The following is a 13,468-nucleotide window of genomic DNA, read 5'->3' on the forward strand; positions in this document are numbered from 1 at the left end:
GGTGTGAAAGCCCTCAGGCTTTTACACTGGATAGAAAGGAGCGTCTCAGTGTGAAAGCAGCCTCAGAATGAGAGAAAATACAGGAAAATGTGTGCAACCTAGAAGAATACTTGTGAAATATCTGGCTGAACGTCACAAACATGTCCAGGCTGCATGCATTTTTCTGTATTTTATCCAACACTAGGACTTCCTATGATCGTCAGCTCCATCTAGTGGCCAAAATGGGGTATATTTTCCTGAAATACCTCAACTCAAACAATATACTGCATTTTAATTACTAGATGGAGCTGATGATTATAGGGAACAGTACATAGGGGTCATAGAGTACAGTATTGGAGAAAATACAGGGAAAAGTCGTAGCCGGAAAAAATGCTTATGACATTCGTCCAATTAAATTTTTATAAAATAGACGACCCTAAAAACAATCTACAATAGTACAGTAGATACCTATGCAAAACTGCTGGCTGAAAAATGTAAATATTTATATACAATATTTCTTATTTACCCGATTAAACAAGTCAGTCCCGACCATAAAGAAATAAATGTATACAAACCTCAAACAAACTTTGCACTATAACATTAATGCAGAGACTATATACAAAGAGTTGCTGGTGCCTCATCGCACCCGACAGAATGAAAATTGCCACAATTAATGGAACCTTATTGCTAGAAATATGCCATGTCACAGTTGTCAGGTTTCTAGGTGCTCTGGCATGTGTACTAAATGAAGCACTTTTATGAAGGGTGTCATATTAAAAAGGGACCGCAATTATTTCATGTCATCAGGCATGGAATTACAGAAGCCTTAAAGATGACTTCTAACCAGGACACATCAAAACATGCTGGTAGGTTAATTGGCTCCTGTCTAAATTGCTACTAGTACGTGTATGTATGAATGTGAGTTAGGGACTTTAGACTGTAAGCTCCTTCAGGGCAAAGACTGATGATGTGAATGTACAATATATGTAAAGCTAAAACACTGCAGGGCTAAAAAAAGATCCAATAATGATTTCTTATTACAAAGCCTGAGGGTCATCATCTCCCAGAACCCGTCCATCTTTCCCGGTCATGAAACTAAATCCTGTTTAACAAGTATACTGAGCAGTTTGTGACAACTTCTCAATCAGCTTCTTCTAGAATACATCTCAGTTTGCTGCTGTGGAGAGATAGGAGTGACTTTCAATAAACCGATCAGAGACCAGGAGAACAAACAACTCATTATACGAGATATTTTGTGGTCAATGTGCAGGTGACGAGGCTGACAGACTACGCGGCTACAGAATCCTCAGGCAGACCACAAGCCTGAAAAGGTTCGAGTGATAAATAGGAGTCCATGAGACATGCTCCAATACATTCTAACAAACAAGGACACATACACACAGCTGCATCATTACATGCATTAGCGTGTTGCAGTGCCATTCATTTTCAAAGGCAACTCAACACGCTAAGGCAAGGGTATCAAACTCAACTGCATTGCGGGCAGCATCAGCATTATGGTTGTCCTCAAAGGGATGGTTGTATCTGTAAGACTAGAAGTTCAGAGCACCCCACCCCCCTTACATCAGATGTCAAGAGCCCCGCACCATCAGTAGTCCCTCAACTTTCCTTACATCACAATGCACCCCCTTAAATTTTGTTGCTGCCAGAAAGAAGCTGGAGGGGAAACTGGGAAGCAGGAAGAGCAGGGTCTGGAGGAGAACCAGAGGAGAGCTGGGGTCAGCTGCCAGAGTCTGCTTTATGCGGAGACCAGGGGGTACTGTGGTTGCACAAAGAGGTGCAGGATAGGTAGGAGAAGTTCTGTCTTCCTCTCGACTGGCGAGCCAGGGGGTGGAGCAGAGACGAGCCTCTCTGCAGTTTAATGGAAAACCACAGGATCTGGAAGAGGAGTTCTGACCTCTTTTCTGCTGCTGACTACTGAGACAATGCGGGGGCAGAGATGAGGCAGGTGCCGCAGCTTTAGGAGAGGTGCAAAAGCCACAATGAAATGGCCTGGCAGGCCGGAATCGTCTTGCAGTCCTTGTGTTTGACACATGCATTAAGGGAACATATATGAACTGCAATGCAATGCAGGGTAACTTTCTACTGTCTATTGTGGTGCACTACATTAAAAAAAACAAATGGTAATTTCTCATTTTTTGGTGCCTTAAACGCAATGCATGTTACCACACCAAAAATGTGTGTGCATGAACAATGTGCTAGGACCATACAATGTACAGCCCCCCCTCCCCTGAGCATTTTCTATCAAATACAGAAAATGGAAAATATTCTGTTCAGACTTTACTGAACCAGACACAATATTCTTCCTTAGTAGTATAGCAAGTACTTAATGTCATCAGTTTCAGCTTCTACTTTTGACATTTTCCTGTAAACGGCCATTTCATGGAAACGCCGATTTCGGTTTATTGTCTGCCGAAACATTCTCAGAGGGAGGAAAAGAGCAGTAATTTTATTTTTTATTTTTATGTGTAAAATGTTCGCCGCTTGTTCTCTAGTGACTTTGATTACTGTACTGACCTAGGATTACTCCTCTGCACATGCTGCCATGCGTTAAGTGTGGAGCTTAATAAAAGAAGGACGCTCCATGGGGTGTGTCAAGTGGGAAGAGAGAAACTAAACAGATTCTGATTATCCACTTAAAAATGACAGGCTACCCAGGATTATCTCCCCATGATACATGTGCCTTGTTTCCGTGTGTATTTTTAACCACGTGGGCAAGAAACGTAGCTCCTACTGGTAAACACAGTACACAATACAGATATTGATTAAAAGGTTTATTCTTCATAATACTGCAGAGTGTATTGGAATGCTCCAAGGCTTACCTGAATCTACATATACAGAAGTACAGTATACCAGCAAAATCTTGCTGCTGCACACATGGGACACACTGCTTATTAACACAGTAGGCTGGCAGAGCTGGCTCAGGGCTAATAGGAGGGTCACAATAGTCTTTTATACAGTACACTCTGCAGGAAAAGAGGCAAGACAAAAAAAAAAAAAAATATCCCAACAAAGGAAATACAAAAAGGCACTATATCCCAATGGAATGAAAACAATGACACAAATGATTCATAAATGATTCATTATACATCCAGTTATCCAGTTTCATAGTTCAGTTCCCATAATTTATATCCTATATTGTGTGACGCAGAAATCGGCTATACAGAAGTTTCCTTTGACTCGGCCACTGGCGGGTGGAAACTTGTTAACTCCGTGTAGGTGATACCTAGAGGATACAAAACAAGCTATAAGTGATTTCATCAAAAAAACACACATATAGCCACTCAAAACAACTTCTACATCAGCCACCCCCCCCCCCCCCCCCAGGCTTGGCTATATGATGGCTGGTTATTTGTTAGAACTAGTTACACTACTAATATTTATTAAAGGGTATATAAACCCTAATGATTAAAGCTTTCACATGGGTGGCAAAAACAGACATACAAGGACCCCCCGAATTCTAACAAGAGAGCTGGTCAGGGCTGTACACTTAAAAGCAGGTGACTAAGGACCATTGTCCAAAACGCGCAGGCTGGCATTAAAGCTTTGTACATGTTTTTTCAAGAAAGGGATCTTTCACTGTAGATGTCATTTTGAGTGCCGACCATTCCTTTCCTCATCTTGGGGCTGTACATACACCGCTCCACGCTGCTTCATGGCTGCAGCATTTTTACGTTGGGCTGCAGAGTTTTACAGGAGGCACCATCTGTCAAACTCTCCCACTGTGTTCAATAGGGTCGGCTCCACAACTGCGAACCAAGTGCTTGGGTCACAGTTGCGGTACAGTCCTGCAATACAAAAAAAACAAAAGCAAAAAGAAAAACAAACAGGCATCAGAAGCCCCTCCTGAATGCTTGTCAGCCACTGCTATACCGTGATTTAAAAAGTGATCCACTGCAGAGCACTTTTCAGAGGGCAGTAGACATTAGCGCTAATGTGAAAGAGACCCAACTTTTATTACCTGCTCCCTTTTGGGCTGTTAAAAATAAAATATAGATCCTGCCACAAATCTTGTCAGCTGATAACTTCCTGTGCTGCAATGTTATCAGTTAGGCTTCATGTACACTTGAGTAGAAAGCAAAAGCCAAGCCTCTCCAGGTGAGAGCAATCCTGCGCTTCAATCCCATGGTGCAGGTCCGCAATCTGGATAGGAGCCACTGGAACAGGAAAAGGTTTGACCGCACTCACAGGTTTGAAGCAAAAGTGAAGACTTTATTGAAGATATAAATCATCAGACAACATCAGACATCAATGCAGACCTGGCAGAGATTAAACGCGTTTTACGAATTGGAATTCGCTTGGTCATAATCTGACAACCACTGGTAAGTAATAACCCTTATAAAACATATACTCAGCTGAAATCAACCAGTGATCGATTATGCCAATTAACCCTTGTATCTGAGGTTTCTGCAACGAAACAGATAAAACCCACAAATAACTACAACCTATACAATAAAACCAGTACATATATAATAAAAATAAAGGAAAATGTTAAACTTTGTATATAACAAATTGTTTACAACATTTTTTTTTTATTTATATCCCTGTTGCAGAAAGCTGTCCCAACAGATAAGAGAAAAACAAACACTTTAAAGAACACCACTAAATGAAACATTTAAATAAATATTTTACAAAAAATGCTCAATATTAATTTCCTATAGAGTGGTAATCAATTTTTTTTATAACAAATCGCACCCATGTTACACTGTACATAATGCTTGTATCGATCAATACATGTCACTATTGATAAAAAAAAAAAAAAAAAAAAAAAAAATCACAAAATAGTGATGTACACAACCCTCATGACTAGTATATAGACTGCAACAGGATACCAAAAAAACAACTTCTTATATGAAAGGGCACTTCACAGATGGGGAACCAATTTTAGAACCAAAAAATTTAATTTCATAAGAAACCAAAACCAAAAATAAACGATTTAAAGAAAAGAGCACTGCCCAGAGGAGGGGGGGGAGAGGATTCCAGAACAAAAAGTGAGACTTCATAATAATATGTGACATTCCACATGGTTTAAAGTGGATGTAAACCCACTCTCATCCTTTCTAAACTACTGCCATAGTGCTGATCTATAAGGATAGAGATGCTTCCTGCGTGTATCCTTACCTGTCAAATGTCTCCCCTCTGTTATAAGAACTGCAAAACTGTAGATTCTGTGGGTGGAGTCATGATGTCAGTAGACTCCCCGCCCACCTCTACACTCCCCTTACGCTAAATTCTGCTATGATCACTAACATCCAGTCAAAATCCAGAAAAGTAACCACATGACTTCAGAAAAGGAGTGGGGGTGGGAATTAAAAAATCTCCAGGCTAGTGCATGAGATATGTAAACAACCTGTCACTCGCAGCAAGGGGGGGGGGGGGTACAGACTAAGGTTTTTCTCTGCAAGTCAGTTTTTTTTTTTTTCACTGAACAACAAAAGAGGATTGCTCAGAGCTGGATTAACTGTGTAGCAAGAAGTGGAGCTGCGGTGGCTCAACGCGATTGGCACTGCGCTGACAAGCCATTCACCTCTGCAGCTAGGGGTTCGGATCCCGGGCTCTCCGCTACATGTGAATTGAGTTTGGTGGTCTCAGCCCGGCTCCCGGTGGGTGTGCTATGCGAGGTAAGCCTGCGCTTAGTACGCCCACCCCCCTCCCACAAAAACCACCACACTTACACGCACTCGAAATTGGGTTAACATCACGCACTTTGACCACGCGGTCTCTAAAAAGAGAGGCGAAGGACTAATGGGGCTGGTTGAGCGGGCTAATCCTCTCACTCCCTTATAGGGAGTCCCTCTGCCCCGTTGGGCTTCAAAGCGGAGCAGGTAGGGCGGGCTGTGTGGGAGGACCCCCTCACACACCTGCCATTGCCACCCGGGGCATGGAGAAAGGTGGCAGATTGCCTCTGGGGAGGCCTGCCTACTCCCAACTCCTGCAGTCCGGCTCCTCTCTCGAGTACACGCACAAAATACACTTAAAAAAAAAACAAAAAAAAAAACTGTGTAGCAAGACTGGGTACAGATGATAGGAAATATTATACTCTACATTGTGACAGCAAAGAATTTTTTTTCGGGTTTACATCCACTTTAAACCCCTCTGTATCCTAGTCTGTAATTTGAAGATCCAAAAGACCTCTTTTGCAGAGAAGGCAACATACATCACCTCCTCTTGATACTCAGATATGAGGGTTAATGGGCGAAAATCAATCACTGGTTGATTTCAGCTGAGTATATGTTATATAAGGGTTATTACTTACCAGTGTTTGTCAGATTATGACCAAGCGAATTCCAATTCGTGAAACACATCAATCTCTGCCAGGTCTGCATTGATGTCATGACGTCTGATGATTTTTATCTTCAATAAAGTCCACTTTTGTTTCAAACCTGTGAGTGTGGTCAAACGTGTTCCTGGTCCAGTGGCTTCAGTACACTTGAACTACTTTGTCTGCTGGAAAACGCAAAACACGGCAAAATTCACAGCGCGTTTTGCAGTCAAAACATTCCCACCCTGAACACATTTTTTTCACGTTCAGGAGAGAGAGGTTGAACCTCCTCTAACCTCAGCAAAGCCATGGGTACATGGACCCATAGGCTTTTATGGAGCCGTTTAAGCGCTTTGACAAAAAAAAAGAAAGAAAAAAACAGAAAGCTCCTAAACTCAAGTTTAGAAGCTGCTAGTGTACATAGAGCCTTATATTGGTTTTGAGGACTTCACCCATCTATGTTATGGACCAGAGTTCAGGCCGAGTTTCCATTTATGTTGTTTTAATACAGTAGGATAAATGAGTAAGTAGGGCGAGCGTCTTACTATGCTATATAGATTTTTGTTTTGGGGTTCAGATATGCTTTAACTACTTAAGGACCGCCTCCTGCACATATACGTCGGCAGAATGGCACGGCTGGGCACAGGCATGTCGCCTTTAAGAGCCCAGCCGTGGGTCACCGGCAAGCGCATGCGACCCGGTCTGAAGCTCCGTGACCGCGGAACCCGATTGCCACCGGTGTCTCGCGATCGATCACAGGAGCTGAAGAACAGGGAGAGGTGTGTGTAAACACACCTTTCCCGTTCTTCACAGTGGCACTGTCATTGATCGTCTGTTTCCTGATATAGGGAAAGACGATCAATGACGTCACACGTCCAGCCCCGCCCCCTACAGTTAGAAACACATATGAGGTCACACTTAACCCCTACAGCGCCCCCTAGTGGTTAACTCCTAAACTGCAATTGTCATTTTCCCAGTAATCAATGCATTTTTATAGCATTGTTTGCTGTGAAAATGACAATGGTCCCAATGTGTCGAAATTGTCCGATGTGTCCGCCATAATGTCGCAGTCACGAAAAAAACTAAAAAAAAAAAACGCTGATCGCCGTCATTGAGTAAAAAAAAATATAAAATGCCATAAAACTATCCCCTATTTGTAAACGCTATTTACAAAAAATAGGTAGAAGAATACGCATCGGCCTAAACTGAGGAAAAAAATATATTTTTTGGGGATATTTATTATAGCAAAAAATATTGCATTTTTTTTCAAAATTGTCGCTCTATTTTTGTTTATAGCGAAAAAAAATCAAAACCGCAGAGCTGATCAAATACCACCAAAAGAAAGCTCCATTTGTGAAAAAAAAAAAAAAAAGGACGCCAATTTTGTTTGGGAGCCATGTCGCATGACCGCACAATTGTCAGTTAAAGTGCTGCAGTGCCAAATCGCAAAAAGGGGCAAGGTCCTTAACCTGCATATTGGTCCGGGTCTTAAGTGGTTAATGTATAGCAGGAGCACAACTTATCAGTCTACTGCATGCTGATCCTGGCAGAGGTAATGTGTAAGTTCTCCAAATCTCAATCTAAAGCTAGTTTTAAGAGACTACACTGAAGGAAGTGTGCAGGCTGCCATGGCTGGCCTGTTTTTTGAAAGAGGGCATTCTCTGCATATGCTGAAATTCTGTTATGCCAGTTCTTTGATGCAGACACCCTACCAGACAGCACAACAAGTCCGCACTGCAGTAGCAGGGCAGATCAGTCCAGGATGAACCCTCAGCCTGCTTAATAGAAAAATGAGCAGCAGCACATTGATAAGTCGTCAATCTTCTCTTGACTACTGTCAGACAGTTTCCTGACAGTACTGGTACCTGCAGGATAGCTAGATTGTACCGGCCCTCCCCAATTCCCAGTGCTACTGTGCAATGTGTATAAACAGTTGTACACGCAAAGTACTTTTATTTTAACAGTTTGAAACTCCTGTTTCTTGCTGCATCCTAATGCAATTGATTTTGGGCTTCCTTGGAGTTGACTCTCTTTCCGGTTCCAACACCAACCCGCAACAGGAGGCAAGTCCTGTGTGGAAACTTTGTCAGTGACTAGATCAGGAGTGCCCAACCTGTGGCCCGCGGAGCTCTCTGATGTGGCCCACGACCTGCTCTGGGATGGTGGGGCAGTAAGCCTAGATTGCGGGTTGTCGACCCCCTTCCCAGAGCATCAGTGTTGTGAATGGAGTTGGCAGTAGAGGAAGCAAGCGACTGGAGCAGAGTCATACAAGTTGATGCTTCCTGTATAGCACCGGCTCCTGTCACAGGCGGAGTGATACCAAATGCACTCCGCCTGGGACAGCAACAGCCGGCGATACTGGAATGGAAGACTTATTAAAGGTCAGTACTAAAATCACAGTGTATATATGGGCATATCTCTTCTGCAGTGGTTACTGGACTGTTTTCAAACTGATCCCCAGGTGCCGCTAACCTGCAGGAAAGCCACAGGTGCACTGAGCTGCACTATTGGTGCAGGTAAACCACATGGCATCAGTGTAAAAGCAGCATTAGGCCTCTTTCCATGTTTTAGGTGGACCCAATTGAACCCTCCTATTCACCTCTATGGAGCGGCAGATGTAAAAGTTTTTTTTTTTTACAACCGCCTACCACAAATCCAAAAAAAAAAAAAAAAAAAAAGCATCCGTCCCCTTAAATCTGGGCAAATCAGTGGGCACAATAGGTAGAGTGGGCTGTGTTTGTGTCTGCTCTGCATATGCAGAGTGGACACAAAGTGTCATCCTCCTGTTTTGCTCATTGTGGCCTGTGATCGGTTACCAAGCTGCTTAAGTGGCCCTCGCTCTTCAAATGGTTGGGCTCCCATGGACTAGCCACACTGGATCGCCAGTACCTGGAGGAAGTCCATACTTTGTTTTTACAAAATTTAAATTATTGCAGTGCACTTAGAATTTTCTTAAGTTAGGAAACAGCAGAGGGTAGAAATTGTATGGTTAAATCTGCTTTAGGTGCAAACGAGACAAGACAGAATGGAAAGAGAAAACAGCTTGGATGTTTCCTTCTACACTCACTCCTCCATTCTTCAAGAGGAAGTTCTAGATTGTCATGTGAATCATCATATGGATCTGCTTCTGCCTCATCATCGGAATCATGGAACTGCTCAAAGTATGGATGACATAAAGCATCAGTTGCTGTTATTCGCTTATCTGCATCCAATACTAACATCTTTTCCAGCAGGTTGACAGCTAAAGACAGAAACAGGAAGCAAAGATAAACACTAAGACAAAAATAAACCTTAGTCTGAATCCACAAATGAAGCTTAGACATATGGAAGCAAAATTTAAGAAGCATTGAAAATACATGCTAAAAGCTTACTGATGATTACTTGTTTTACAATGGTTAAAGCAAGCAAGCATAAAAAAAGTAAAATAAAAAGGTTAAAATGCGATTAAAATATTACCTGCAAATATATCAAATTAAAGTCACAAAAAAGCTTCCATCGCACTGAAAACATTATTAATTTAGTTTTAAAAGAAAACCCTGCCATGAGAGAAACAAAGCCTGTCATTGCCGACCTTCAGCTGTCTCTGGATTCTAAATTTTCTAAATCATTGACCCAAAACAAAAGTATGCAAATCAGAGTGAAGTCAGAACACTTGATCTGCATAAACATTTGAGTTTAACAAAAGTATTACAGTTAACCTGTCAGAAACCTGGGCAGTTCAAAGCGAGCATTTGATGGAAAAATTCATACCCAAAGTAGGGTTGCACCGATACTAGTATCGTTGCTGATACCAAGCATTTGTATGAGTACTTGCACTCATGCAAATGCTCAGATACCTGTATTCTCAGCGTAGAAGGGGGAGCTGGGCAGCCTCACAGATGATCGGTGGGGGCAGTTACAAGCACTAATCTCCCCGAATACCTTTTAATAAAGCAGCTGACAGCCGCTTCTCCTCCTTCTCCTCACCCGGCTTTCAGCTGCTTTATTAAAAAAGGCTCAGAGGCCTCCTCCGGGTCACAGAGTCTGCTCTAGTCCTCCTCCTCCCTTGTCCTGGATCTGTCAGGGTGGAGAGCAGAGGAAGGAGCTGATAAGTCAGTCATTTACCAGCCCCTTCCTTTTTCGAATTCACAGAGTCAGTGATCACTGACACGGTTTATTCATACCTGAGCATTGTAAACTGTGTTTACAATGTCTCAGTTTATGTATGAACAGGAGTCTCTGTCTCCTGTCCAATCATCTCCAGTGCAGCGGAGGCTGCAGAGAAAGGGTTTAGACCCATGATAGCTCACCAAAGCCCCCAAGATGAAAAACATATTTTTTAAAATAATTTGTAAAAAAAAAACCTGACAGTCCACGCCTAATCAGTGCAGCATATTAGTGCCACGGTCACATGAAATTGAAAAACCGTATCGGTATTAATGAGTACTTGAATAAAAGTATCAGTACTTGTACTTGGTTTTAAAAGAGAGGTATCGGTACAACCCTACCCAAAAGGTTACCTTCAGTGAAAACCCAACTTCAAAATCATCAGTAGAAAAATAGGTTGCTGAAGTTGCATGCAAAACTTTCTGCAAAATGTGATCCTGCTCCTCCCACCTTCCAATTGGCCTGAGATGCACCCACTTTCAATAGTCACTAAAGGGGCTGGAGCAGGGGAGTCAACTTTTTTGTATGAAGATCCGGTTTATTAAATTTCATTCATAAAACCGTACAACACAAAAAGGCAAAAACAAGTACAAAAAACAGTACCCATTAAAGAAAAGGGAGCAGAATCACTGGTCACGCAAGACTACCCAGCCCCCCATACATGGTTCTAAAACCTAACTTTTTTACCTAAATGCATTGGGATAAAAAAAATATATATACATTTCTGTGTAGCAGAATCCTCCCCTGCCCCCCTTTACTTGAGCCCATTCATAATCCAGCACTGTGCATGAGAGCCGAGGCTCTCCTGGCTATGTCCCTCTGTGGGCAAATTGATAGGAGCGGGAGCCATTGCGGTCACTCAAATGATGTGATGAGGAGCAGAGGCCGAGCTGCCCGGTCTGTGTCAATAGACGCAGACAAGGCGGTTCGGCAGAAAGCCTGCATGAGTGCCACCATTAGAAGTGGCTTCCTATGGGAAGAATCGCCGAAGAGGGAGAGTCAGGAATGCCGTCGGGGGACCCCAGAAGAGGAAGATTCAGGGCCACTCTGTGTAAAATCATTGCAGAGAGCAGGCAAGTATAACATGTTTATTCTTTTACTTTCAGAAGGATAGATTAGCAATGACAGCTTACATGCTTCTTTCATGACAGGTGTTCTTTAAACATAAAATCACAACTAGTTTAAATAGAAGTTTCCATAACACTGCCATCAGTACACAAAACAAGTAACTTTTACTGTTCCTCCAATTCTTCCCATACCACAATAATAAATTAGTATATTAAAGTTATACTGGGTCATAGTTTTTATTTCCATATTTACTAATAAACTTATGTTGCAATTACAACTTGCTACCTCTTCATTTACGTCTATCATACAAATGAAAAAGCATCTGCCTCTATATAATATTTGATAGAAGCTTATTTTCATTTGAAAATATCTCCAATACTGCTTTGACTTCTATAAAAACACCATAGACTTTAGGGCAGTACACATGGGCCAAATATGAGGCGGTATAGGCCGGTTCAATAGAAACCAGCTGACATTTGGTCCATGTGTACTGCATCCAGTCTGATAGAAGCGGGGCAAACTTCCGGCTTCTGTTGAAGGAGCATGACCTAAAAAGGTCAACTGATCGCCATCCGATTTTCACTTTTGGCGTGTGTTATTGGTGGGGGGCGTCCCCCTGTTATAACACAATAGCTCAACAGGGAGTTTGCTATACTAATATCGATGGTTAGTACAGCGGAAGTGTTGCCAACCGTCAGTATTTTTACTGGCAGCCAGTCAAAAATGGGCACTTTTCTCCTGTCAGTAACAGGAAAAGTTTGCCAGTAAAAAATATCACTATGGTACCGAGACCATTTGAGTGCACGCTAGTGTGTTCGGGCAGCGCCGATGAAAGGCTGTCTGGGGGAGGCGGTGTCTGAGTGTGTTGTGTGATGTCATAGTGCAGGGAGCTGAGTGGACCGAGTCAATGCCGAGCCAAAGCCTCATTCACAGTATACACATTTTGTGGCTTTAACGTATGAAAAAAGCAGGATCTCCAACATCCAGAGATATACATATTCACACCTCTGTAGGACACTAAGGAGTTTGGACAATAGACTCATGTTAAATGTTGATGTTGTGAATGTAGCAGTCTAATAACTGGAAGCATTATCCTACATAATCATGAACACAGAGGGTTAGCCAAGGTCATTCCACATTATAATCACATTTTTTAATAAAACACCTCCTTAGACTATCATTAAACTATAAAATATATTAATGCTTAACTCCATCAAAAACATTTTCTTTGAGTTTTGAATAGTATAGAGAATGGTGAAAAAGTGTTTAATTTCTGCAATTGTTCCCAATAGAGATATTTTACTGTACTTTCTGTCCTGCTGACAAAAAGTCAGAGGGGCGGGAAATGATGGGAAATGTATTCAATAGGGACAAAGAAGGCAACAAAAGCACTTCCTCTAACCTTCTAGTGAGGAAGGCTCAAAACCTCTGAGGTTTTTACTGCCATCTGTACCTTACTGTTCCCTTATCCTCTTTTTCCTCATTCCGTGTTCTAATGTCACTGAAATAAAAAAAAATAAGGGAAATCTCCCCTATGGAGTTACAGAGAGCAATAAAACGTGACAAAGTTCTACTCAAAACTATAAAAAAAAAAGTTCCAGTCCAAACTTTTTCTCTAGGCTTCTAGTAGAGAGGTAAGAACCTCTGTCAGGTTTTATTTCAACTCAGGCAATATTCACCTTCAGTCTGAAGCTGTCCTCACAGTACTTCTTTTTCACCACAAGATGTCCTTGGTCTTCAGGGTTGAAAGAAGCTGAGCATCTTTCAACTCAGAACACTGAGGACATCTTGTGGCAAAATAATAGTACTGAGCACAGCTCTGAATTAAAGTTAATACTGTATATTGCAAACATAACTTCTTTTTTATTTTAACCACTAGCTGCCCATGCCAATTCTTACATACATGCACAAATCAGCTTAGAATCCCCAAATGTGTGTAATATATATATTTATATATTTAGCAGATTTCCTGCAGAATAACATGGTGGTTTTTGC

The 13,468-nt window shown here is 41.9% G+C and overlaps 1 protein-coding gene across 2 annotated transcripts in view; it reads right to left on the bottom strand.

Moving 5' to 3' along the window:
- Positions 1 to 2,756: 2,756 nt before the first annotated feature.
- The window catches only part of MAPK12 (mitogen-activated protein kinase 12), a 146,105-nt gene continuing 135,393 nt past the window's right edge, over positions 2,757 to 13,468 (bottom strand). For both annotated transcript variants that reach the window (XM_040343681.1, XM_040343682.1), the window contains 2 exons: positions 9,327 to 9,500; positions 2,757 to 3,223 (listed from right to left, as the gene is read on the bottom strand). In XM_040343681.1, coding sequence (XP_040199615.1) covers positions 3,156 to 3,223; positions 9,327 to 9,500 — 242 coding nt within the window. In that variant the 3' untranslated portion in view covers positions 2,757 to 3,155. The remainder of the gene's footprint in view (positions 3,224 to 9,326; positions 9,501 to 13,468) is intronic.

The sequence above is a fragment of the Rana temporaria genome, chromosome 3 (assembly GCF_905171775.1).
Source record: "Rana temporaria chromosome 3, aRanTem1.1, whole genome shotgun sequence".
Classification (NCBI taxonomy): Eukaryota; Metazoa; Chordata; class Amphibia; order Anura; family Ranidae; genus Rana; species Rana temporaria.